This window comes from Aulonocara sp. 'chitande type north' Nkhata Bay, linkage group LG23 (genome assembly GCF_057382095.1).
Source record: "Aulonocara sp. 'chitande type north' Nkhata Bay isolate Kocher_YH1m ecotype deep benthic linkage group LG23, A_spYH_male_GT1.1, whole genome shotgun sequence".
Classification (NCBI taxonomy): Eukaryota; Metazoa; Chordata; class Actinopteri; order Cichliformes; family Cichlidae; genus Aulonocara; species Aulonocara sp. 'chitande type north' Nkhata Bay.
In genome coordinates, this window is record NC_141365.1 from 28,719,316 (window position 1) to 28,745,499 (window position 26,184).

Below are 26,184 nucleotides of genomic sequence, written 5' to 3' on the forward strand. Positions count from 1 at the left end.
TGCGTGCAGGAGTGCATTATTGCATGAATGAGTAGGTGTGCAAGGACAGGAGAGGGGAAGCAAAAGGAGGTCACTCAACTCACAAGGAATGTATTTAAAAGTCAGCTAATATGCATTTCTGGAAGAGGGCGATGAGGTAAACTCCACTCGCCCGCTGCGTGAAGGTGGGTAAAACAAACGGGAGGTGCGCTTGCGGTTCCCCTCTGCAGCCACTTTTGTGTCCGTTGCTTATTTTGCAATTGATTAAACCTGTTTTTTCAATTTAGGAGATGGAGAGGAGAGAGGTGGGTGCAGTGGGGAGAGGAGATATGGAGGGATTTATTTCTGCTGCCTTTTTTCTTTTTCGTATGTGTGTGGTGCTGTTGATGTTTTTCAGTTACACCACGGGCGCCGCTTTAAAAAAATAAAAGCAGAGGTGACTCCGACAATCAGTCAAACAGCCTGCAAAGTCATCAAGGACGGCTGCTAGCAATTCAGTTGTTGAAGGGGACAAAAAAACACCACAGACACCCTCTGTTACAACAGAGGTTACTCATTTAGGACGTGCAACACCTGCTCGATGAAGTGAGGCATTTAAAGGTGTCCTGTCTGCTTGTTAAGTGACGACATATCAACCCTGTTTCCGGGTCCACCTGTCTTCTGTGTTTGACGATGAGCCTCTTGTCTTTTAACCTGCTTTCCCTTTTAATTGTAACGAGTCCCACAAAACTGTTGAGGGATCTGTTTCAGAAAAGAATCGCTCACATGGCCCCAACTTTGCCGCTACATAGTATCTTTATTTTTCTCGACATATATTTGCGCCTCTCTGAAATTAAGATCATCCCTGCTATACTGTGTTTACAGTAGCTAACCATAGCTCTGTAGATAGCCACCAGGTAGTAGCTAGTCGTTAGCTAGCCCACTTTCACTAACCCTCCAAACGTCGCTGATATTTCATCTTCTCTTTTATATCCAAAGTTATAGCAGTGCTGTATGTCAGACCATGGTATACCTGCTAATTAAGCGTTATAAATGCTCTTTTTCATAGATTCTTGGACTCCAGAGCAGCCACCCTGGTTATTTTATTGGAGCTCAAAGAATTTGAGTAGTTTCTGCCTCTAAAGGTAGCAAAAATCTGTTGTCTCCTCCGTCTTTAAGCCATCTTTCTTCTAATTGGCTGCCCCTCACAAATAGCTGGTGGGTGGAGCCTAATTTCCTATATCCGAGATGTCACACAGAGCTAAAAGTTGAAAAACTAACTAAACGTTTGCATTTTGAGCAGTCTGAAGCCTGAACTTCATTATTTTAAATTTTGGTCATGCTTAATATAAGAATTTGCCTTTGTAAATGGCAGAGAACTCTTCATCTAACTCTGGAAAGCAAACTTAAAAAGTATGCCAGAAAATTTCCAGTATTGTATTATCTATGCAAAAGTGGTCCACGGGCGAATGAAAAATTGTCAACATCTTCCTCCAATTCGCAGTTAAAACACTTTGTCAGATTAAATTAGAATAATTTGTTTGGATTTTTTTGAAGGAGACATCCATCAAGTGAAAACTTCTGCCACCTCATTTCATATCAGCTCTCAGCCACTCTGGGGAAAATGTAAAAATCAGCAGATGTTTTATTCTTGGTCATGCTTGCATCGACACCCGAGCATAATGCGCTCTTCTTGGTCATTTATTATTAATGTGACAGCAACAAATTGGCCACACCTGTTGCCAGTTGGATTTCAGAGTGTCCTGTGTGTTTGGGAAGTCGTTCTAGTTATTAATCATACCTGTTCGGAGCATTTTCCTCGCTCCCTAACAGCATCCGTGTGCCAGCTACACTGCTTCATCTTGTAAAATGTCAGAGCTCTGCATCACACTGCGCACATTTAATCTGAATCTCTAATTAAAATGAGTAGCAATGCGATTATGTCATAAACAGGCAGCTGCAGTCTGAACAGACAGCCAGAGAGACAAAGACGTATATGTCTTATTAATATCCTCTTGAGTGTTTAAAACCCCTGAATCTGGACCTGAAAATGCTAACAGATCATTAACTGAAGCACTGATTTGTGAAATGAGGACAACAATAAAAAGAATTGCAGAGTCAGGAAGTGTTTTTGGAACAAACGCCCACTCGTGAACTACATATCTTTAAGGGCTTTTTTTCTCTTTGCATACACACCACCAACAGAAATGTTAACGGCCCATTTGTGCACACTACATCGGTCACTTCGACCACAAGCAGTGATGTCACCACTGCTGAGGGCATGAGGACTCGCTGCAGTAATCTCCTGATAGGTGTCACCACACAGACAAAAACCTCCAGGTTTCTTCTTGTTCAAAGGGAGTTTCTCCTTTCCACTTGGGGACAGCACCTTGAAGTTAATCTTATAAATATAAATGAAATGGAAATTAATTCCACTTATGATTTGTGCCACATTTACCAACATGCATTTGGCTAATATTTTCTCTAGCCCTTGTAAACCCTAGATTTCATACACATGTCAACTATTAAATGGATTCTTTGTCAGTAGGGCTGTGGAATTAATAACATTTGCATACAATTATGGCTTTATTGAGATGAAATATTTTTTTCTGCATGCTTTTAGTTTTTTGCAGTAGTGCTATCCTTATGTCTTTTCTCAAAAATGTCATATTCACTTAAAAGTGGTGGAGAGGTTTCAGTCAGCTCGACTCAAGATAACAGGAACTGTTCAGATTTTAACAGTAAAGCCACTTACGCTGGAAATACTTCTTCATCAGTATTTCCAGCTGATCAGACATCTTTTTTTTTTGTTATTCTCTTTTTATTAAACAACCTATATAAACACAAATAATCCAAAATAAACATATAATCAAGAACAGACGTAAATAATAAAAAAATAAATAAATAAAAATAAGAAAAACAGACGGGTGTACCCTCTAGTGTGTATGTACTCGCACACACATATTCACTCACACACCCATATTCTTAAGCATACATACACATACCTACTTACATATGTGTTCACTTGTAGTCTCATACATACTAACATATACATATAAACACATAACGATTCAGAAATGTGGCATATATAGTTACAGAGATTCAAACAAGATCGGGTCTCCTTAACCGGATGTAGTGTTTCCATATATAATTCCAATCTCTGTACATAGTCAAAGATCGAAAGGTACTCCCCCAAAACAGAAAAAAAAGAGAAAAAAAAAAAGAAAAAAAAAAAAAAAAAAAAAACCCCAAAAAAAACATTATACAACGAAAACATATAATCATGTTGACTTCCAAAAACATAATTGCTATATTAGCTATATTTGGTGAGGGAAAAACTCTTCTGTCCACTTGTGGAAGAGTGCCCTCTCCGGCACACAGGCCGAAAGCCCAGTGGTCTGTAGGGTCCAACTTATTGCGCAAATAAATGACCCGACTTTAATGTAATTTTATATGCCCTCTTTATAAGATTAACTAATTATATAACAAAACAAGTAAATCGAAATAAAATTCATATTCTCAGTTCATCTTAGGTCTCAATATTCTTGAGTTTACCTCTAGTATAGTGCTCCGTCACACACTTGCTGTTTATCCACTGTCATCTTGGTGCCTAAATATCTGAAGGCGTTCCTTGAAACCCAGCTTTGGAGTCGAGTTTCCACCTTTCTTCTTCGTACTTGTTTGCCAAGTGTGCTGTTTTATTTGATCCAAGAATGAGTCTCTGTCTTTCACAACTTCTACCGATAATCCCCTCTTCACCATATCGGTAGTCGCTTCGTGCGCCGTGTTGTATGTCACAATTCCCTCTCTGTAGAACACCCTTAGCTTGGCCGGGAAAGGCGTCTGGAAGCGAATATTGTTCTCTTTAAGCACCTTCTTCGCTGTCGCATATTCCTTTCTTCTTCTTTGTATCTCCGGGGCATAGTCATTGTCCACATATATCCTAGAATCCATAAAGTTGAAGCCCTTAGCCTGCCAGGCCTTCTTAATAATGTCTTCTTTGTTACGATAACTTGCGAGTTTAACTACAATTGAGCGTGGAGGGGCTCCTTCCGGGGGTTTTTTGCCACCGGCTCGATGTGCTCTTTCAATTCCCAACACCGTGGGGCGGGAGAGACTCATTGTCTTTTCAAATAGAACCTCTACAAAATTGACAACGGATGGAAATTTGTCCTCTTCCCCTTCCCTCACGCCATATATTCTAAGATTCTTGCGACGTGACCGTCCCTCTAATTCCAGTAGCTTAGATTCGCATCGCAACTGAAAATTTGCCATTTCAATTAGCAGCTCCTCCGAGGCCTGGATTCGAGTCTCCATTACGTCTATGCGTCCCTCTGCTTCGTCGAGTCTTATACCAATGCCGACGACCTTCTCCCTTATAGCATTAAACTGATCATTTGTGTCTTTTCTAAAAGCACGTAATTCTTTTAATATCATGTCCATCGTAGCTGGGTGGTCCTTCGCTGTGGCGTTAGCATCGGGTTGCTGGTCTTCTTCCATATTGCTGCTAGCTTGCGACGAAGCATCTTCTTCCGCTTCAGTACGTTCTCCTACATCCTTTTTCTTGGATTTTCTGGGCATTTCTATTCCTTGGTATAGTACCCCACAAAGATAAATCCAAACTTTTTATGTTTCGAGTTAGGTAAATTGGGGTAGAAAAAATGTCGGGAGCAACTATCCTACACAGCCATCACACGACCCGCCAAACCGGAAGTCTGATCAGACATCTTAAAATCAAAAATGTTGTAAAAGTAAGCTGATTGTGTTAATTAAAAACAGTCTCAATATGCTTACATAAGTAAAGGTTCCTTGTTGCTCGGGGTTACCTACTCTATAATAGAAGCTAAAAGCCTGTCCCAAAGGCCCTGTGTTGAACATTTAGTACAAGGCAACACCAGTAATCCAAACACAGAAAGGACCAGTTGGAAGAATAGGTCAGTAAAATCTCTGAAGGGATTGTCTCACTATTCAAAGCTTTAAAAGTTCAAATAAAATCCGAAGCTGACAGAAACCCAGTGAAAAGAATTTGGAAATTGAAAAGAGATGATTAGCATTTTGGACTGATGGAAGTTGATTCAGAGACGATTTGTTAAGACTTTTACAGTAACTGATTGAGAAGAGATGAAAAACATGAGCAGTTTTCTCCAGTTCCAGCTTGGAATTCACAAGAATAGACTTAGCAATGGTCCTTACGTAGATGGAAAAAAATTAGATCCTGACAGGAAGCTGTCCAAGATAACCTCAAGGTTACATGAGCTGGATTTAACAGAGGAGCTTGGCAGACCCAAGGCATTATTTGATCTTTGATATGGTGCTATCTGGAACAGTTGTTACGAGTCTCTGTTTTGCTAAAATTTAACTGTAGAGGTTAAGCACTTAACTAAGACCTGATGGCAGTCAGGCAGTTATTTAGATCAGCAAGGTCAGAAAGAAAGACCAACCGGATGTCATCCGCAAACAAATGGTAAATCAAACATCTGTTTAAGAGCCCTTTTCTGAAAAGGAACGATTAATAGAGACTGAGAACATTTTGCCCATGAGATGAGATTTAATCCAGTCTAATGCAAGTATTGACAGATGATCTCAGATCAAACACAACAAGGGAAGTATTGTTACCGGCATCTGAAGGCATTAAAATTAAAGGAATTGAATGTTTTTAAAGGAAGATAAGACCATCAGCAACCAAAACAACAAACCCATTATTTGATGATACACTGACACCAAGTTGAACCTAACCAGAAACTGAAGGGTCAGCGAGAGAGATGTTTTCAGTCAGGATTTGAATAACAGGAGGCTGTTGCATAGTTAAAGAAAACTCTGTCCTGAATATTTCCTTTGTTTTGTGATTTTGTTAAGAATTTCTGCACATTTTTAGCTTTGAACTTGTTCTCTCCTCAGCAAAGGAGCCTTCTAGTCATTTAAAGAAAAACACCATTAGTTTTCTCTGCTAGGTAATGAAACATGCAGTCTTCACAATGCAAAAGTAATTGTTCCCACTTAATGATCGTTATTGGATCCATTATCACGGCTGTGCTCCCTGATTTTACAAGACAAGGCACCAGAAATGAAATATACCTAGTAAAACAAAAAGAGCTCCGGCCTTTCTTTCTCATATAGGCGGCAGATTTGCATCAGTGTGGGTTTAGCATACAAAAAAAATAATGTGTTGGATTTTCTGTTTAATTAGCCGTCTTCCCAAACCTTAAAATGACAAAACCCAGTGTGAAACGCAGAAAATTTCATGCGCCAAAGTCCTTCTGTCGCACTCTGTCATTATGTCATGATGGCTGCGGTCCATCATGGTCTGCATACTTGCCACCAAGCCTCCATTATTCACACCACAGTGCGAAGTGGAGGCAAACTGGAATTGATTCTGTCTGAGTACACAGACCCACAGCTTTCACACGAAGAGACCTGGAGCTGCAGCATTTAAGCATAAGTCTAGCCTCTTTTTCTTTTTTTTTTCTTTCTCCTTCAACATGGGCCCTATTTTCTCATCTCTATCCATCTTAGCAATCGATTCTGACCAAAATCTCATCAATTGCTTTATTATGGAGCTACTTACATCTTGTTTGTCTGGGTGCAGCTTTCCAAAGAAGTCCTAAAGGATCAGTGGACTCTACACCATGTCTTATTAACTCATTTGATGCAAAAATGAAGCTGGCAGGTGCTGTTAGAGAAATCCAAAGCTGATATTGACCTGATTGTTGCTTTACTGCGTTTTTTCTTTCTGTTTTCGTTGGACAAAGCAGCTGGCCTTTAAAATGTGTCTGAACTCTTACATGATAGAGTTCGTGTGTAGTGTTTGGGATCGTTTCATATGCAGACGTGTGCTTCAAATATATAGTATAATTCTGGGGCTGCTGTGTGTCGGCTTAGGCAGAATTTTGACATTTCCAAATGGTCACCATCAGTCCAACATGTTAGGTTGGATGTGCTGATCCAAATCACCTGTTTTGGATTATTTTTGTTTTAAACCAAAAAGATAAAAGGCCGACATTACGCACCATCTAAATTAGAAGCATTAGGGCGTCAACACCAGCCTGCCAGAGGGCTCGACTGCCTCTCTGGATGGCTTTACAAAGAATGAATTTTGTATTTAAATCATTATCAACTCAGATTTTGTAATAAAATCTCCCGTTATTTTTACACGTGGCCCATTGACTTCAGTTAAATAAACAAATGGCTGGGGGCAACATGTGCTATCTTATACTTGAGGCAGCTAGCTTGCCCATTGTACACTGTTATTTCAAAAGTTTTAAACTTTTAAGTTTTACTCGGCAGTACTTAATATCAGCTACACTATAAAATCGTCTCCAGGAGCGCTACATTTGTCTGTTCTACTATTACTAATGGGACTGTCCATCAGTCACTGTGTTAAACTATCAACTTACCCTCAGCTAAGTTAAAAGAAGAAGGCTTGTTCACCACATTGATTTACTAAGTTCATTGTCAGGAGGCAGAGCACTAAATTAGCATAACACCAAAAGCCCGCGCAAAAATTTAATAATAGACTTGAGGGATTGGCTGTATTAGCAACCAGTTGGAAAGTAGGGGGAAAGACAAGAGAAGTAAAGTTACAAAAAGGGAACCTTATGTTAACTAAGCAGATTTACCAGTTCTCATAGTCCAGTGCTTAGAAAAACTTGATCACACTTTGTAAGTAATATTTATCACTGAAATTTTACCGCCTAATTTTAGCGCCTAAAACTAACCGACTAGCTTTACGCTTCCAAACTTAACTTAGACCTTGTTGGATATATTGATCCAATCTCCCAGCCCTAGTTCCACTTCTATAAGCATCTATTTCAAGATAAAAGCAGCCGTTAGTTGAGAGTGGCATATTTTTCATGTCTGATTTCTCTGTAGCTCCATGTTGGTGTCCTCAGCTGAAGGTCTGACTCTCTGAGCTCAACCTTTCTGCCTCTTACATGACTTCTGTCGGGAAAGTTTTGTGTGTCTGACATCAGCGTGCTGTTGCTGTTAACTTGTGTTTGTTCGGCTTCACTGTGATCTTCTGTTCTTTTCACACATCATTCAGTCTCTATTTTCAGCATCATTTTAAGTTCCTAAAATGTACCATCTTGCCTTTGGAACCATGCTTATTAACCTCTTCATGATCCATGTGGGATAAGAAACTAGAAGCCCTGCTCTGGAGCGCAAGAGGGGAACAAAAGGTTATTCAGGGCTGACTTATCATGTCCTGCTTTTTTATCTGCCTCTATTTCATCCACTAACTGAAAGAAGATAGCAATAATTTCTCTGTTTGCTTCTTATGTTCCTTTTCAACAAGCACGCCTTTCACATTATGGTGGAGGTAAGAACAGTTTAAATGAAAACACTGTTAGTTTTCCCCTCCTTTTTGGGTTCAGAGCTTGGTATGAATTCTCCACCTCAATCCCAGACCACCATTTTGTGTCTTCTTTAGTTGACTTTTCTTTTTTGTGCCTGGATTGTTTGCATGGGTGGATGGTTGTGTATTTTATTTTTTTTTAAATTGTTTCTTGCTGAAGATGCATTGTGCATGGCGGAAAATGGCCAACGCGGCTCTGAATGCAGCCCTCCTTTTATATTTTTCTTTGTATGAATCTCCACCTGTGATGTTTATGTAACACATTGTGTGTGATGTGACCCAGTTTCCAGAATGGTATCTGCTCAGACCTATGGCTCACCATTTTTCCATGCAGAGATGGCAGAGGTGTTTGAAACTGAAACTGCGGCTTGCTTTTCCATCTCATTTGCAGACTGAGGAGGAGTACAGATACGTTTTTACATAAGTAGGAGCTTTGCCACTTATCTGGAACATTTTTCAAGTGAGAGAGTGTAAATTGCTTAAGTACAAGGGAAGCATAAGCCTCTTGCAAATGTACCTTGGCTCAAAATTTAACAAATTGGAGTCGAAGTATGGCGCCAGACCTTTCTGGGGGAAAAAAGTAACTCACTAAATAACTCGGGGATTTTAGTCCCTGGCCTTGCTCCTTTAAGGTCATGTCAACAACTTTTTGTTGTTGACATGGTCTCAAGCTTTACGGCCATATCAACAACAGGAAATGACCTTACAATAATGGAGTTTTAGCCAGAATACCTACTCATTGTCCTAAAACCAAGCTTGGCATTTTGGTTTTGTTAGATCTACTTATCTGCACCTAAACCCAGGACACCCAAACCAGACTGAAAGACCTGTTTTGATGTAATAGATGAAGGTGTAACTTGATTAGGCCATAGGAGATGGTTGAGGGTTGGGAGGAACGGCGTGAAGCAGCAGATTCTGTTTTCCTGTTTCCTGTGGTCTGCTGACTAAGTGTAATGCGCCCCCATTTGAGGCCACAGCGCCCTGCGATCGGACAAGGGATCCGGTGACTCCCACAGGACGCCTGGCGGGCTGGGCCCCCTCGTCAGGCTGAAACCCAGAAGAAAGACGAGTTTTCAGAAGCGATGGAGAAAAGAAGAGCGTCCTGCAATGACAGGTCGTCTTCAGGATTGTGTCTGATGCTTATCAGGCAAATCCATAGTGGCTTATATCTTTAGGGTTTTAAGATGACGTTCTCATACGTTTTTGTTTTTTTGCCAACATTGGGGTTTTGAGCATGGCCACATCCTTCTGTGATCAGAGTGAGCATCAAATACTTTTCAGTTTCACTGTAACCCAACACAGGCGAGGCTGAGGAAAAGTTAATACCATGCATGTGTTTACTGACGATTTATTGATCACATCAACACCAAATCAGTTTTAATTTTCAGTCAGAACAAAATGTACCAGAGCTTATTGTTCTGACAAATTACTATGCACGGTAAAATGGTCCTGAGCTGATTTAAATACTGAACAGAATCATAATCAGTTATACTGCCAAGAGCGATAGATGCACTGGAATTCTTCTTGATTGCCTTTTTGCAAGCTTATGTAACACAACAACTCCTCTAATTATACTTTTATTGTCAAATTGGAATCGGAATTTAAAATGTTGGACTACAAAGCCCAGGAAAGACACAGGAATTTGACTTGAGACAAATTAGAGAACTGTTTTGTAACAGTGAACAGAGCTCGTGTCCTTGTATTATAGCCTGATTTTGTTAACGAAACCATGATCAGAATAACAATCATATCAGAAAGTGAGCTTAAAGTGGACATGTTTTTCTCGTTTACAGCTCCTCATTTATATTTTCGGACTCAAATAGAGTAGCTTTGTGTGATTCCAAGTTGAAAGTAACCCTTAATTCAGCCCCTCAATTCATCTTCTTTCTGAAACGAGACATTTTCAGAAACTTTCATCTGATTGGCTGTTCCATATAAACACAAGGTTTGAACAGCAGGTAGGTCAGGCTTTTGTGCCCTCCTGACATCATATAAAGCAAAGAGTATTACAAACTCTTACTTGTATTTACTCTGACCTCATCATTTTTAACTTTGCTTTTCATGTTTATTATGAGCATCCACTTCTGGAACGAGATATATTTAACAAGAAAATAAGCATAATAACTCCTTTTTAATGGATGTACTAGAAACTGCTTTCATCCTCTTTTCTGGCATAAAGAGTCCTTCAATAGCAAGTGTTTGTTGACCTATTTTCACTGAAAAGTGTCCCCACTCATATTTACTGCTAAGCTATTCTGTTTATTCTTTTTTTCGCCCCCGTTCTACTTTCCTGATTCTGGAAAGAAATGATAATCTTCACCCCACCTTCTCTGGACCTCATCAGATGTTGGGTTGTCGTAAGGCAGATTCAGAGTCTTACATTGGTATCTCTGTACACAGAGCGAAACCAGTGTTGAGGCTGTGGTTTCATACATGCAGTTACTCAACAAACATCTGATGGCTTGGCATTGGTTGGAATGGAGGTTTGAACCAGAAAGGGAATTAACCAGTTACCACGAAGAGAAAGAAGGCTGAACCATTTCTCTTTGTTGTTTAGGTCATGGTAAAAATCAAAACTTTAAAGTCTTGTAATGCTCATTTTCTAAGTTATGGTCCCCATTAGAGTCAAAAAGGATGATGAAAGCAAGGTATTCTTGAGTCAGGCTCACCCCTCAGTGGTCTCACAATGTTTTAAAACACCAAGATGGCAAAAATGCTCAGTTTAAATATATAGTCAGTCATTTTTCTGATGCATTCTCATAACCATTAAAAGTATAAAGTTTTATACATACAACATACAAAGTTTTACAGCCTCTTAAAGAGTAAATAGATATGAATACACATTGACAGCTGAGGTAAACAGCAGACTGACAGCCTACAGCCACTACAGATGAACGACAGCCAGAATAGGCCAGGCCTACAGCAGCCACTCTAGCTAGGATTATGTACTTGAATGGGAATGTTTACTCTTAATAGTGAGATTTTTTTACACGGGCTTTGCATACACTTGCAAAGTCAACGTTGAGGCATGACCTTCAAGGAGCCTTTAAATAGGTTAGGATCATAAATCAGATATAATTTAATTCAGTTTTATTTATACAGGGCCAAATCACAGTAACAGACACTTTATATTGTAAGGTAGACCCTACAATAATACATACAAAGAAAAACCCAACAATCATATGACCCCCTATGAGCAAGTGCTTTGGCGACAGTGGGAAGGAAAAACTCCCTTTTAACAGGAAGAAACCTCCAGCAGAATCAGGCTCAGGGAGGGGCGGCCATCTGCTGCAGTCGGTTGGGGTGAAAGAAGGAAGACAGGATAAAAGACCTGCTGTGGAAGAGAGTCAGAGATTAATAAAACACACTAGAGAAAGGAGGATGCTGTTAAACAGAAACGTTTACTTGCGTATACATTAAAACATCCAGCAGATGCTTCCAAAACAAGATAGACTAATTCACCTTGTCTTTTTTATTTTATATTTTTTATTAGTGCCGTCAACGTTAATCTTGTCAAAATGACGTTAACAGCATAACCGCATTAATGCGGCAAATATCTGTTAGCGAGTTAACGTGGATGGCGCCGTGCGTGGGGCTGCACGGTGTCAACGCATTAGCGCAGTTAAGTTGTTAAAGAAGGAAACCTGACTAAGAGGGAAGCAACACAAACAGATGCGGAAAGACATTAAATTCAGTTAAATTCAGTTAACAACAATAATTGAATGGTTTCATATATAAACAAATTCCCGTTACCGAGGCGTCAGATACATAAAGACGTTCAGTTAACCATAGAATAGAGTACATAATTGTGAGTAAGGTCGTCACAGTTGGTAATGAATCTGTGTCTGATTATACACAGTCCAACTTACAAAGAAAGTGAACAGAAACATTTATATACAACAAGTTGTCCCCATCAATTTCTGTTGTACACGAAAAGAAAAACACTGCTTATTTTCTATTATTTCACTCATATAATTAAAGGTTCTTATGTGATGCTATAGAAGCACATCACACCACACTTTCAATCACCTATCCTGCCTGCTGCTGCTGCAGGTTGATCTAAAAGTCCAGACTGGGAGAAATCAGATTTCTGTCCAGTTATTCTTTAACCTATCCCACCTGCCAAAGGACAGGAGGTTGTCAAGTTCATTGATGCACAAAGGTCTGAAATAACAGCCTGCCAAATCCTTCGACTTTAGTTAATAATATCAGTAAGGCTCAGCCGCCAAACTGGAAGCTAGCTTTCTGTGAGTACAGTACGTGCTCCCCAGTCATGGACCAGGCAAGTAAATGATTTGTTTAAAAAAAAAAAAAGAAGTTTTGAGTTCATCTGATCCTCATTGAAAGTTCATGCCTATATTTAAAAACAGTATCAAAAACAGATGCATAGAAACATTTGTGTGAAACTATACTTTGATTATTTTGGTCAGTACAATGTGTTCTTAAAAATGTTTTCAAGCTGCCATCTAGAGAGCGTTTGGGCCGCTCTGAAATCCAACCTCTGCACCGTGGTGGGTAATTTTCCTCGTCATTTGGCTGGCATTTGGTGTGAAAGCAGTGTGCAGACAGCAGGTCTGCCTCACAGCTCTCTGTTAGAGGGAAAAGGCTTTAAGTAAACACACCAGTTCCCATTCCAATCCTCCATTCCCCTCGCACTGCCTAGAAGAAATGGGCAGCCTGCTCTATATATCTACCAAAAGCAGCAGCAGCAATTATTTCATTTATTTTTTTTCTTACACGCTTTTAGATGTTGCAAATTGAAAACACGATCCCTGGGGAGCAGCTTGGTCCTAGAGAAAAGGCCGTTTGACGTGCACCTTCTCGAGACAGACCTCATGACTGCAACACGTCTCCATCATAAATGTCTGTTTTCAGACCTCGACTTTAATCCGTTTGATGGATATTAAGAGGTTTCTGTGGAATTTTTGGTTTGAGGTGCAACGTTATTATAGTAAACTAAAACTAGGTGTGAATGCAATGCTAAAGTTAACTAAAATAAAAATAAAATTAGACCTTTAGGGAACAAAACTTGAAACAATTTTGTGAGCTTGGGAAATTAAAATCACAAAAGTCTGAAACTAACACTGAAACAGTAAAAAACTAAAAATTTCAAGCAACAAAAACTAAAGAAGATCCGCTCTGAAAACTACCTGAAACTAAATTAAATTAAAAGAAAAGTCAAACGTTAAATTTAAAAGCATTAATTAGAATGAAATAAACTATAATAGCTCTTGTTAGGTGCTAATAACACAGCAGTCATATACAGTCATGTGAAAGGTTTCACCAGACTCTGCACTCTTGTAATAAATGCAGTACACCCCATGATTTCATTTTGCTTGCATAATTGAAAATAAAGAGTCTTGAATTCAGTAGAGCCACGTTTAGCAAAAATAACTTGAAGTAATGATTTTCTGTGTAACTTTATCAGCCTCTCACATCACTGTGGAGGAATTCCAGCCCGCTCTTCTTTACAGCATTGCTTCAGTTAATTGAGGTTTGTGGAGGTTTGCTTATGCACAGCTCTCTTCAGGTCCCACCACAGCATTTCAATCATGTTGCGGTCTGGACTTAGACTGGACCACTGCAGGACCTTGATTCTTTTCCTTTTCAGCCATTCTGTTGTAGATTTGCTGCTTTGCTTGGGATCATTGTCCTGTTACATGACCCTGTCAGATAGACGGCCTCGCATTTGACTCTAGGATACTTTGGTATACAGAGGAGTTCATGGTCGACTCATTCACTGCAAAACAAATCCAAATCACCTCTACCACCGTACTAACAGCTGGTATGAGGTATTTGTGTTGATGTGGAGCTGTGCATCATGACCAAACATCTCCACTTTGGTCTTGTCTGTCCAAAGGACATCGTTCCAGAACTCTTGTGATTTTTCAGATGGGGGGTTTAGAAACCTGCTGCCGTGATCTTTTAGAGAGAATAGGCTTTCTCTTGTAACCCTTCCAAGCAACCCACACTCATTCAGTCTTTTTCCAATTGTACTGTCATGAATTAATATTTAACATGCTAACTGATGCCTGTAGAGTCTGAGATGCAGATCGTGGGGGGGGGGTTATGGTTACCTGAACATTGCATGGTCTCACCTTGGAGTTAACTTGTTGTAACTTCCAGCAATCTACCAAAACTTGAGCTTTAATAGAGATGCTCACACTTGCTGATAAACAGTTAATGAAGTGCATTTGATTAGCAGCGCTTGGCTGCTGCTCCCCCTCTTAATTCCTATGGAAGCCATAAAGTTGGGCCAAATCTATAATGGATTTAGCCTACAGCCATGTGGTTTAAAGCCAACCGATGTCCCTGGCAATAGATGTGCCTGATGGAAAACCTGGACAGCACCTTATTTGTTTCATAAAGGTGCTCGGAACATAATTTCAGACACATACAATTGTGTGTAAAAATGGCTGTACTTACTGAACAGGTAAATGCAATGAATCAAAACCAGAACTGTGCACTTGAATCATATCTTGATTGTTTGATTTAAAACCCACTGTGGTGGTGTACAGAGGCAAAATTAAACAAGATTAGCTCAGTATGGACCTGACGAAGGATGCGTTGTAGGCGTGTGTTCACTAGATAAAAGTCCTCTTGCACTGCAGAAGGAACAAAACTTAATTGAATTTAATTTGTTTGTAGCCTTTCTTTATCTGCATCCATAGATTTAATTATATGTAGTTAAAAAAAATAGTTTGATGTATGCAAAATATTTCTGAGCCGACCAGACAATCTGCCACTTTTTGTTTGCTTTAAAGTCAACTTCTCCAAGAAAAAGAGGCAGCTGAGGTTATTTTGCTGTGTTTCTAAAAACTTTGTTGATTTACCCCCACCCTCTCAAACAGTGTCTTGTGTTTGCCAAAACGTAATAAAATGATGAGATTTAGTGAAATGCACATTAAGGCTTCTTCAGCCACACAGTAGCGCTTTGTTTTGTGTGCACTAAAGGCCAGAGTTAAATTTCATCTTGATAAAAATCTAATTCATAAATGTTACTAGAGGATACACAGTTTGCTCCTGTAACAGCAGTAATCTTGCCGTAGCCGCTTCCTCTGCGCTTTTTTTTTTTTTTTTAACGGCTCCTGCTGTTAAACGCTCCTTGGCATGGGCTCATTTTTAACAGTTGGTGTGCGGCTTGGATCTGGCTTTAAGAAAGGTCGTATGCCAAAAACCCTGGATGGTAAATCCAGAAATGAGGTAATATTTGTGCCCTGAAATGCACGTTTTTCTTTTCCTTCTGTAACCTCGTGGGTTAGAGCAGCGCTCTTAAATCTGTTAAATCCAGCAGAAACTCAAAAGAGAAACCCTTTCTTTCTTTTACGTGAGCTTAGCGAAACACTCGGAGTAACACGAGTGCACTCCTGATATATTATCGTCGCGTCTGAGTGGATCCTGCAGGCCTCGGGGTCTTGAAACTTGCTGCAGCTCATCAGGCACCTTGTAAGCCTTCAGTTCAAGTGAAAACATGAACATCGCGAAGGGAAAAAAAGCTCCTTCTTCTTCTTTTTTCTTCTTCTTCTTTTCTTACTGACAGCAGAGGCATGCAGCTAAAGTCGAGGTTTTACAGCAGCGTATCTGGTTTCATCAAACGCCATCAGTCATGTGCTACTCTTTCTCCTCTACCTTTTATCCTTTGGAAATGTGACTCCTGCACTGCATGCTTCTTTTTAACCTTCTTCCCCACCCTCGTCCTCCTCCACCTCCGTCTCTCGCGTGCTTTCTCTCTCTCCAGGTCTCGCTATCCTTGCTCGCCCTCTGTCCTCCTCTGTGAAGTCACATGTGAAAGTGATCAGCTTAATCCCGATCACCAGCTGTGTTTAACCTACTTTAGATTTGGAACACTTGGCTTTACTCTCTTTCACTTTTGTTTGTGTGGGATTAGCATGAACGCACAGCACACGCATGCGGTCTGACCCGCCGCCTTTGGATCTTAAATGTTTTTATTAAATCCATAATTAAACCCTTGCCCAATTTCTTTGTGTGCCTTGCTCAGCGGTTAATCTTCCAGGTTTTGTTTTGTTTTTTCCAACCACCGCCAGCGCACACATTTCATCTGCTGTTTCTCGGATTTAAACTGGCAACCCTCCAGTTACAAACCTGCTTCTGTAAACTTGAGCAAATGCAACTCCTCGGGGGGGTTAATTGAATTTAAAATGAATGTATCCGAACCCTGCTCGGTATGCCGTGTCCACACGGTCATATGGAGGCTAAACTTAAATGTGCAGCTCTCCTGAAGCGGACTTTCCCTCATTAGAAACAACAGAAATTTAAAAGTAGATAAAGCACCGAGGCACCACTTTGTGGAAGAAGTCTATAAATGTAAGTTGTAAGATTTAAGATGTGGAGACGTTGGCAATTCTGCTGGCCTTAGCTCCTCAGGCACGCTGTCACTGTGAGCCAAACAGCCCGGTCACCTTCAATGTAAGCCCGGTGCTATTTTAATGCTCTGGACAAGAAATAAATAAATAAATAAAAAGAATAACACCTGCGTCTCTATCTCTCTGCAGGATCCCGGACCCTCACCCCCGTCCCCAATTCTGGGACACAAACCTCTGCAGCTGATCGAGGTGAAAGCCAGGGGGCGCTTCGGCTGTGTGTGGAAGGCACAACTGCTGAACGAATACATGGCTGTTAAGATCTTTCCCATCCAGGTACACGTGCTGATGGTTCTTCTTTTTGTTTTTTTACTACAACTGTTACATTAGCCTGACAACTCTTACACCCCCACAAAGTAAAGTACTAAAGGAAAAACGTTCACTGTCTTATCAAATAAAGGCAAAACTAAATAAAAAAAAGCAACAACTATAAGAAGTAAAGGAGGTGATTCAAAAACACACACATTGTGAGTATTAATCATTTATCAAATGCCTGTCCACATATCTTCACTAATGACTGTAGCCTGTCACCGCTGCCTTCATATGTCAAAAAGTTATCATGTTTGATATATGACAGTTTATTCAATTCAGTTTTATTCATATAGCACCAAATCACAACAACAGTCAAAAAAAATAAGGCCCTTCATATTGTAAGGTAAAAAACCTACAATAACAGAGATGAAACACCAACAATCAGACGAACCCGCTGTGATGAAGCACTTGGCGATAGTGGGAAAGAAAAACTCCTTTTTAACAGGAAGGAGTCATAGACAGAGCCAGAGGGAGGGGCAGCCACCTTTTTTCAGAATAGAAATAAATACATACGATTGAAGTGAAATAAATACTGTAGAAAGGGATTTATAGTAATTTAAGGTCTTAAAACAGGTGTGCCCAACATTTTGAACATCAAAGACATACTGCTGTAGTTAATGAAATAAATATTTCAGCACATCTCTTAAATTGTAAGAAATAAATTGTGTCATTTGCACCCGTTTAAAAGAAAAGACATTTCTGTTGTAGATAGTCGACAAAACAGGAACAGGATCCATTTAATTTTTGAATGTATGTTTAAGCCCAGAAATTACACTTTCACGTTTTCCAATACTGTCCAATTCTACTCTTTACCGGAGTGATTCTGGACTTATATTTGACACTTATGGACATGTCTTTTCATGTCATTTAAACAAAGTGCGTGATTAAAATAGTCACCTCACCTAGTTTTTCTGATGGACTAAACTAACCAAAGCAGCTAAAACCATTTTTGTTCGTTTTTTTTAACAATTCTGGAAATCTTTTAGATCCAGCCTCTAGTGGCTGTTAGAGGAACTTTAACTAATAAAAACTAAACTAAAACAAGCAAATCCACTCTGGGAAGTAACTGAAACTAAAATGAAATCAAAAGGAAATAGAAAGGAATAGAAACTGTACCAACTCTGGCTGTATGTGTTTAATTTTCTGGGTAAAATCTAGTTTGGTTACAGGAAAATTCTTCTGATAAGCTTTTTTTTTTTTTTTTTTTTTTTAAATTGGGCTAGTGTATCCATTATTTTCATGCTGGAAGCGGGGAATAAATGAAAAACAGCTAATTAAACTTGTAGCCAACAAGTCTGACAGCTTTTCTAGTGGAAACTTTATAACTCATCCCCTTTTTTGTTATTTCTGACCTTTTGATAAGCAAAAATGTGTTTTATATTTGAGTAATATTATTGGAATTATTTGGGTGCCGAGTGTCTCTGTTAGGAGATGAATTAGAGCTTCTCGGCTGTTTTAATAATGAGTAATAATAAAGCAGCATGTAAAACAAAGAATAGACTAAAATCAATCTGCATCTCCCAAACTTTCTAACACTAGTCGTGACCTGGCTTGTACGTGTTTTTGTCGATTGGGTGGCACGGCGGCATGAATAACATCTGCATCTCTCCCTCTGTGCTCGTGTCTAGGACAAGCTGTCTTGGCAGAACGAGTACGAGATCTACAGCGTGAGCGGCATGAAGCACGAAAACATCCTCCACTTTATCGGTGCGGAGAAGAGGAACAACAACCTGGACCTGGAGCTGTGGCTCATCACCGCCTACCACGACAAGGTACGCCGAGAGGGCTGCAGAGATGCATATTCTTTTCTTTACTGAGTCATTTTCAATCTGAGTGCACTAAAGCAGAGTACACTATAGGAGACCGGACTGTATTTCTAATGCATTCATTCCTCTATATGTTGTATATTTTCTCATTGCTTCATCAAACCTCTCGCACTTTGGGGACGTCTCAGACCTCCAGGCTCGATGACCTGAGCTTCATGCTGAACCTTCAGTCTGCTTTGTATGCCAGGCTTTTGTCTACTACACTGTGGATCTATTTCAAACCAGTTTCAGGATGTTTTTACATCGATACGTCATTTAGGTCTAAAAATTGCTTTATGAGTTCAGCTTGATTTAAGACCATCAGATAAAGAGGAGCGAATAAGACAAACAAAAGAAAAACAAAAACGTGTTTAATTTTGCTTTTTCTGGGGTATCTTAAGTGCAATCACTGCTTTAGTTCATTAAAATAAACAGGCTGTTGCTTATGTTAAGTAGCAGGCGTGCTCACGGGGGCAGCCTTTGGGTTTAAAGACTGCAGTTTCTCTAGTGGCCAGTAGAGGGTGACTACATAAGTGAGTCAGTACCCATAGATCGCCATGTTAAAATGTCAAAATTTATAGCTGATATAAGCACGTTGGCGACCACAAAGCAGTTTTTGTCTCTATAGCCAGTTGTCCTAAATTAAAAAACAGGGTGACTGTTTTTATAAGTCATCTATTTATATTTTAAAAAGTCTTTTTAAGTTTGCATTAGTCAGTCGTAATTATTTTATTTACAGAGCTTCTTGATCCCTCTGTGCTGTTTTTGGCTCTATCTTAGTTTAACTGTTAAAATTCTTATCACATTTTATTGTTTTGCTTTTGCTTTGTGGAGCAAACGAACCCACATTTTTGAGTTAAATCATAATTTCAAGATTTTTTGAACCTTTATTTTGAGTTAAGTTGAACTTTTGAGATATTCAAAATTGGAGTTGCATCTAAACTTTGATCAGTTTTTTAGTTACTGCGTTGAATTTCAATGTGCTAACCCACAATCTTGAGTTGTCAAGTTGTAATTCTGAGATAAATAACCCAAATATATAGTTCAACTTTTGAGATGCTAACCCAAATTTTTGAGTTACAATTTTATTTTTTTTATGTAACTATAAATTTTGACGTGTTGCCAAATAAATTTTCTTCAGTGGCAGAAATGCGCTTCCATAAAGTATAGTTACTTCTGTCTTAAAAAAACAAACACAGAGGTTTAAAACACTAGTGTTCGTTACTGATGTCATTGTGGCCGTCTCCATCCTTTATACACAGTCTGTGGTATGATCCCTACTTTTTTCTTGTTGCTACCCAAGCAACATGTTGAGCTGATGGTCTGGATGTCTATACGACCTTATTTTAGTTCCATTTTGAACTGTGTCAACAAGTCCTGATAAGAGTCCATGTTTACTGAGCATTTATCCATATGTATCCATATCAAATTTATGATATACACCTGCATTTAAACCTGGCACAGCCACTCAAACCTTTAAAAAGATAGCTGTAAGATCAAGAGATCAAAGCCGGTATACATCTCAGTAAAAGAGTTAAAACTCAGTAAACTTGGGCTCAAGTTTCCACAGCTGAAGAAAAGGTTAGAAACCGTTGCAAGTGTTGTTTAAAACACATCCAACTGGAGCGCTTCAGATCTGTTTTCCAGTCACAGTGTACATGTAAAACAATTCTCTGATTTCCCGCCTGATTTCTCCCACTAACTGGGTTGTTTGTGTCCATGTAAGCTCAGCATATTGCTGAGCTTAGTGTATGTTATTGAGTTGTTTGCTGGGGGGTTTTTGTGGGGGGGGCAGTTGCACACAGATCTAAAAAGCTCCAGGGCGACCATCTAACAAAGTTGTAAACACTGGTAAAGAGGGGAAACATGCATGAAACCTTCACATTTTATTGATTCTGTTTGGTGCCTTAAGATCTAATCTATAGTTACAATACGCCTCATGTTGCCTTTCTTTTTTTTTTTTGTGCCTAGAAAGTGGGTTTGAGCTGTGTTAGCCCCCTTTTTGTACTCCACTCACCCTCCATGCTGCAGCCTTTGTAGCATTCGGGGCTCTAAGTGCCTCTGTGTTTTGAGAGTCATTACCAACCTAGTGGAGAGTGATTCTTGTACGCTTGGCTTGCCCGAAATTTCCCAGCCAGACCGAGGATTTGAATCAGCGTTCCTAAGGAGCCTTCATCGCGTGAATAAAGGTTGAAAAATTAAAAGCTTGTGGGTGTGGCGGTGAGGCTTTAACACTCACAATACAACTCTTGGAAAGGCACTCAGCTCTGGAGTGGAGTGAAGCTCTCCTAGAGGGAATAACACTGGAGCTTTAAAGGAGGAAACTGTAATTATTCTGCAAGCATAAGTCTTTAAGCTTTGACCTAAAAAGAGCAGGTGTCGAAGTGTTGGCGTCTGTCGCAGCTGATTTATGTTTGATGCATCTGAGCAGCTTTATGGTGTGGAGCCGTGCACATGCAGCAGCTTGCCGAAGAAAAAAAAAACCCTGTAATTTATATCTTTTCATATATTTCCACTGCAAGGATATTAAAAGCTGTCACGCAGAATATGCACACACACACACACACACACACACACACACACTGTGGAAAGCTTTCATCTGAAGCTCAGCTGATGATGTGTTGGAGTTGCATGCCCTCTAGTGGTCACTCAACACAACTACATTTGCCTTTGGCCTCCACTGGTGACCTTGTGTTGTGTTGACATTCAAAATTCAAGACCTTTATTGTCATTGTGCATTGTAGATGACATTTAAAGAAAAACACTAACAGGAGTACAGATTAACAAATATATTTTATACTTTTTATTCTACATTATTAACTCTCATTATGATAAAAAATGGTCAATAAAGGTGTGAGGGAAACAGCAGCAGCACAGAAATATGAGTAAATATAAAATATGAGCATTAACAGGACAGAAGACAAATTAGTAAATTAGATGTAAGCATGAATTTTCCCTTGTAATGCTCAAATCTCCAGATCTACAGTAGCATTTCTACTTTTTCGCTCTAATACTTAAGAGTAAGGCACATGCTGCTCTTCATGAGTAGACAAAGGATAAGTGATCACACGGAGGAGGTCATTGAATCAGCGTTATCAGAGCTCCGTTATTCAGAGAGGACAATAAGCATCCGCTGTGGTTTTAAGAGGACGCCTTGTAGGTCGTAAATGTCATTTATTGCACTCTAGGGGATTTATTGAGCTCCAGAAGTTCTTTCTTCTTCGATAATCATCTAAAAAATGTCAATATTGAAACTTCTACATCCAGTATAATTGTTTTATCTTGTGGAGTCAGCTGCAAACTAAAAAAAATAGAAAAGCTTTGGTGAATTTCCATCCATTAGAGATATTTCCATTACCACACTGAGAATACTGCATGCTCTGATGCAGCTCAGCTTTTAATGTACTATTAATTAATCTTTTCATTCCATCACTCTGACTCTTGAATATATTTATAACATCACACATTTCTAGATTTCAGCTGATAAACATTAAAACTTCTGTAACAGTTAAACACAAGTTAGTGATCTGCTTTGTCCTCCATCGTCCTCCGGCCCTTCCATCACACGTGAATAAGATCTTGTGCATTCGCTCTCTTGGAGCACCGTCTCTCCCCCAACCCAAAGGGGAGTTTTGCCTCAGACTTGAAGATGCCAAGTAACTCCTGGTAGGGTCATCTCAGGGGAGGGGTCTTGCTTTGAGAAACTCCATTGAAACAGAATATTTGGCACTGGATAACCTCACCTGAAACTGGCATTAAGCTAGAACAGAAACGGGGACGTCTGGCAGCCAGGCCTGGATTCATGGGGTCTGGACAGGTACAGCTTATCAACAACAACAGAAATTAGGGACACGTGCAGTGTGGACTGGGCGACAGGCAAAGGGCACGTTTTGGGGCCCCTTTTCCTACATGCCCATTTTTGAATGTAAAGTTAGTGTTTCTGTTTTTTCTTCCCGCTGACACCCATCTTCTCTGTCTGTCTCATTCACTAGGGCTCATTGACAGACTACCTGAAGGCCAACGTGGTGTCCTGGAACGAGCTCTGCCACATCGCTCAGTCAGCAGCCCGCGGTCTCGCCTACCTCCACGAAGATATCCCAGGACACAAGGACGGGCACAAGCCCTCCATCGCTCACAGGTACACTGCCATAAACATAAACATCTGTGGATTATCAAGACTCCTGTATTAGTTTGACTGGGCTAAAGGGATATTTCCTGTGTCGTGCGTTCTTTCAGGGACATTAAAAGTAAGAATGTGTTGTTGAAGAATAACCTGACAGCCTGCATAGCTGACTTTGGCCTCGCTCTGAAGTTTGAGGCAGGAAAATCAGCAGGAGACACACACGGACAGGTATAGCTCACACTTAAAACTTCATATAGTTGTCTCTCATCCACCATTTCACTGTGTTTGAAGGCATGTTTACAGGCAGTACCCAGTTACATCTGTTTCCAGCTTATTTGTGCAATGATGTTAAGCAACCAATGTCAGTTTATGTTGTCTGAAAATTTGGTTTATCATTATTATAATATTTTAGTCTTCCAAATGTTTTGCACTGCACAGCACAACAATCTTAAATGACAAGTTGAATAACACAAAAAAATCATCTATACAGTATCAATAATTACAGTCTAGAATCTTTCCCTTATTGTAAAAGGACATACGTCCATTAATGTATGACATTTTAGATCCTCCCATCAAAGTACAGTCAGATTCTTTCCGTCAGTGTACAGTGACATTCTAGAACATTTCCATCAATGCAGTTAAATTCTAAAATATTTCCCTTTGTGTACAATGAAATTCTCTTTGTTAATGTACAGTGAAATTCTATAATCTTTCCAATATATTTTAGAAGCTTTCTATTAATAGTCAGTGACTTTCCAGAATCTTCCTGTTAATGTATAATTACGTCTTTTCGTTGATGTTAAATTATGTTCTAGAATTTTCAATTCAGTACAACTTCAATTCCTCCTGAAACTGCAATAGTCAGTAGTTTATCTTAGCTTAGCGTGATTTATAGTTCAAAATAACCCTTCTTTATCTCATACTGGACCCTGTCTTAAGGGGAAAATGGGGGGGGGGGGACAAAAATAACGGAAAACTGAAACTGAGTATTTAGACCTGAGGCCTGATCTTTTTCTCTTTTTTTTTAAGCTATTTGTTCATTTCGCTGTAATCACCAACATCCATTTTAGAGAGAAACTTATTATTCGTGCTTTGAGACAGTAGTTGTAGACTCCTTTGGGTGGCAGCATAGGCCAGAAATTTTTGAAGCAGCCCTGGAGGGATTCATTTGAATGATGAGGTTTTCAATTTTTGAAAGTTGGACAATCACAGTAAAGCAGTGAAAACACATTTATTTGGCAGTGTTTTTGCTGGGTCTGCTTTAATTGGTGGTCATGTAGCTATTTATCTCAGTGCTGATCTTTGGACTCCTGCTTGGAACCTGTAGGTGGGAACACGACGTTACATGGCTCCCGAAGTCCTGGAGGGCGCAATCAACTTCCAGCGTGATTCATTTTTGCGCATCGATATGTACGCCTTTGGCCTCGTCCTGTGGGAGCTGGCATCACGGTGCACCGCTGCCGACGGTAAATCCACAAGCACTCCAGTCAGGTTTTATCCACACTGTCTTATTTTTATTCTGTCCGAATTTTAACTTTGGACACGTGCACATGTTTCCAGGACCAGTAGATGAGTACATGCTCCCCTTTGAGGAGGAGGTGGGTCAGCACCCATCTCTGGAGGACATGCAGGAGGTGGTGGTGCATAAGAAACTGCGGCCCTGCCTGCGAGACTGCTGGCAGAAACACACGGTGAGAAATTAGAGGAGTGTTTGTTGAAACTGTCCCATAGCTCTTTGATTTATGCAGCATGATTTAAAATGGTTCCCTCTATAGCACATTTAAAAAGAACAGCTGATGTACACCTGAAATAATCAAACAACATATAACACAGGACAAAATGACAGTGAGTAAGAACAACACAAAGTATTATGAACTTTCATTGGATAGTCTCTTCAGTCACTTGCCTGAAAGTTTATAAATAGGTCCCGCCCACTTTGTGCCACTGCAGAGCGCTTCCAGTGTGTCCATGCTCAAACTCCAGAAACCACAACCAGCTGAGATATCGTGGTGCTGTTTGGATAACGTTCGTCTGAACTTTGTTCCACAGGGTCTGGCCATGCTTTGCGAAACCATCGAGGACTGCTGGGACCACGAGGCCGAGGCACGCCTGTCCGCCGGCTGCGTCGAAGAGCGCATCGGACAGATGCAGCGCCAGGCACCCGTCATCGGCCCCGAGGAGATCGTCACGGTTGTCACCATGGTGACAAACGTGGACCTCCCACCCAAGGAGTCCAGCTTATGATCAGCCAATCAGCCGACGCCAGACGAGCTCTAGCGAAAACACAGATCAACACGAGGGGATAAATGGCCAACCCTGGTTGGTTGGCTTTGTGGGGGGGGTTTTCTTCTTCTTCTTCTCCTTTGATTTTTTTTTTTTCCTTCCTGTTCTTTTAAGTGCGGGCCGCTGCTCGCATTCAGGAAACGCCCCTTGCGCCCGCCTCACCACATCAGTTAACATCCACCTCATTTTGATAGGCGTGCTTGAGGATTTTAACGTTGAACTCTCTGCCATCCTGAGCGGACTCACTCAGGATGTTTTACCAAGCCACAGCACTGACATGCTGGGACAACACTCTACGGACACTTTGATCATGTATTGTTTTTATATACACATATACATGCAAACGCACGCACGCACACAGACACACACACAGATGTAGGAGGGCGACGTGTTCTGCTCTGAGAAGATTCTTCGGAGAAATTTCACAAAACTCTCGGTGCATTTTAGTGTTAAAAAACAACAAAAGAAGAAAAAAAAAGAAAAGACGAGCGTCCGGCTCTTGATACATTTGCTGTTTTCTCGTGTGTTTTTTTTCTTTTTCTTTTGTTTTTTTTTGGGAGACTATCGTTCTGCCAATAAGCAACGGCTTCTGAATGTTTATAGTGTAATGCTGCTGTACATAGTGTATTATGGACCCAGACAACTTGGTAATCAAGCTTATTTTAAATGGGGGGGGGGGAATGGGGAGGGGGGTCCATTTTCAAGCATTACGACGATAAAAACCATAAACCTCCTTCAACCAGGTATACCTCAGTTCAGATGGACAGTTTTAAAAAAAAATCAGTCCCTCTCTCCCTGGTCATGGTCATCGCTCGCACTTCCTTTACAACCTTTTGGCCCTTCGTCAATCAACAAAGCCTAGACACACACAGACACACACGGCCATACAAACCATAAAAAAAAACAACACAACTTTTTCCCTTCTTCGTCCCCTTCCTTTCTCTCAGTGTCTACTTCAACTTTCTCCTG

At 40.1% G+C, this 26,184-nt stretch overlaps 1 protein-coding gene across 2 annotated transcripts in view; it reads left to right on the top strand.

Annotated features, from left to right (window-relative positions):
* The window catches only part of LOC147302030 (activin receptor type-2A), a 72,205-nt gene extending 46,322 nt beyond the window's left edge, over positions 1-25,883 (top strand). Inside the window, exons 5-12 of one of the 2 annotated variants that reach the window (XM_086284770.1) lie at positions 8,252-8,275; positions 16,825-16,968; positions 18,633-18,776; positions 22,802-22,947; positions 23,046-23,160; positions 24,260-24,398; positions 24,493-24,623; positions 24,982-25,883. In XM_086284770.1, the coding sequence (XP_086140896.1) occupies positions 8,252-8,275; positions 16,825-16,968; positions 18,633-18,776; positions 22,802-22,947; positions 23,046-23,160; positions 24,260-24,398; positions 24,493-24,623; positions 24,982-25,176 (1,038 nt within the window). In that variant the 3' untranslated portion in view covers positions 25,177-25,883. The remainder of the gene's footprint in view (positions 1-8,251; positions 8,276-16,824; positions 16,969-18,632; positions 18,777-22,801; positions 22,948-23,045; positions 23,161-24,259; positions 24,399-24,492; positions 24,624-24,981) is intronic. The other variant, XM_086284771.1, reaches the window with a different exon arrangement.
* The last annotated feature ends 301 nt before the right edge of the window (positions 25,884-26,184 follow it).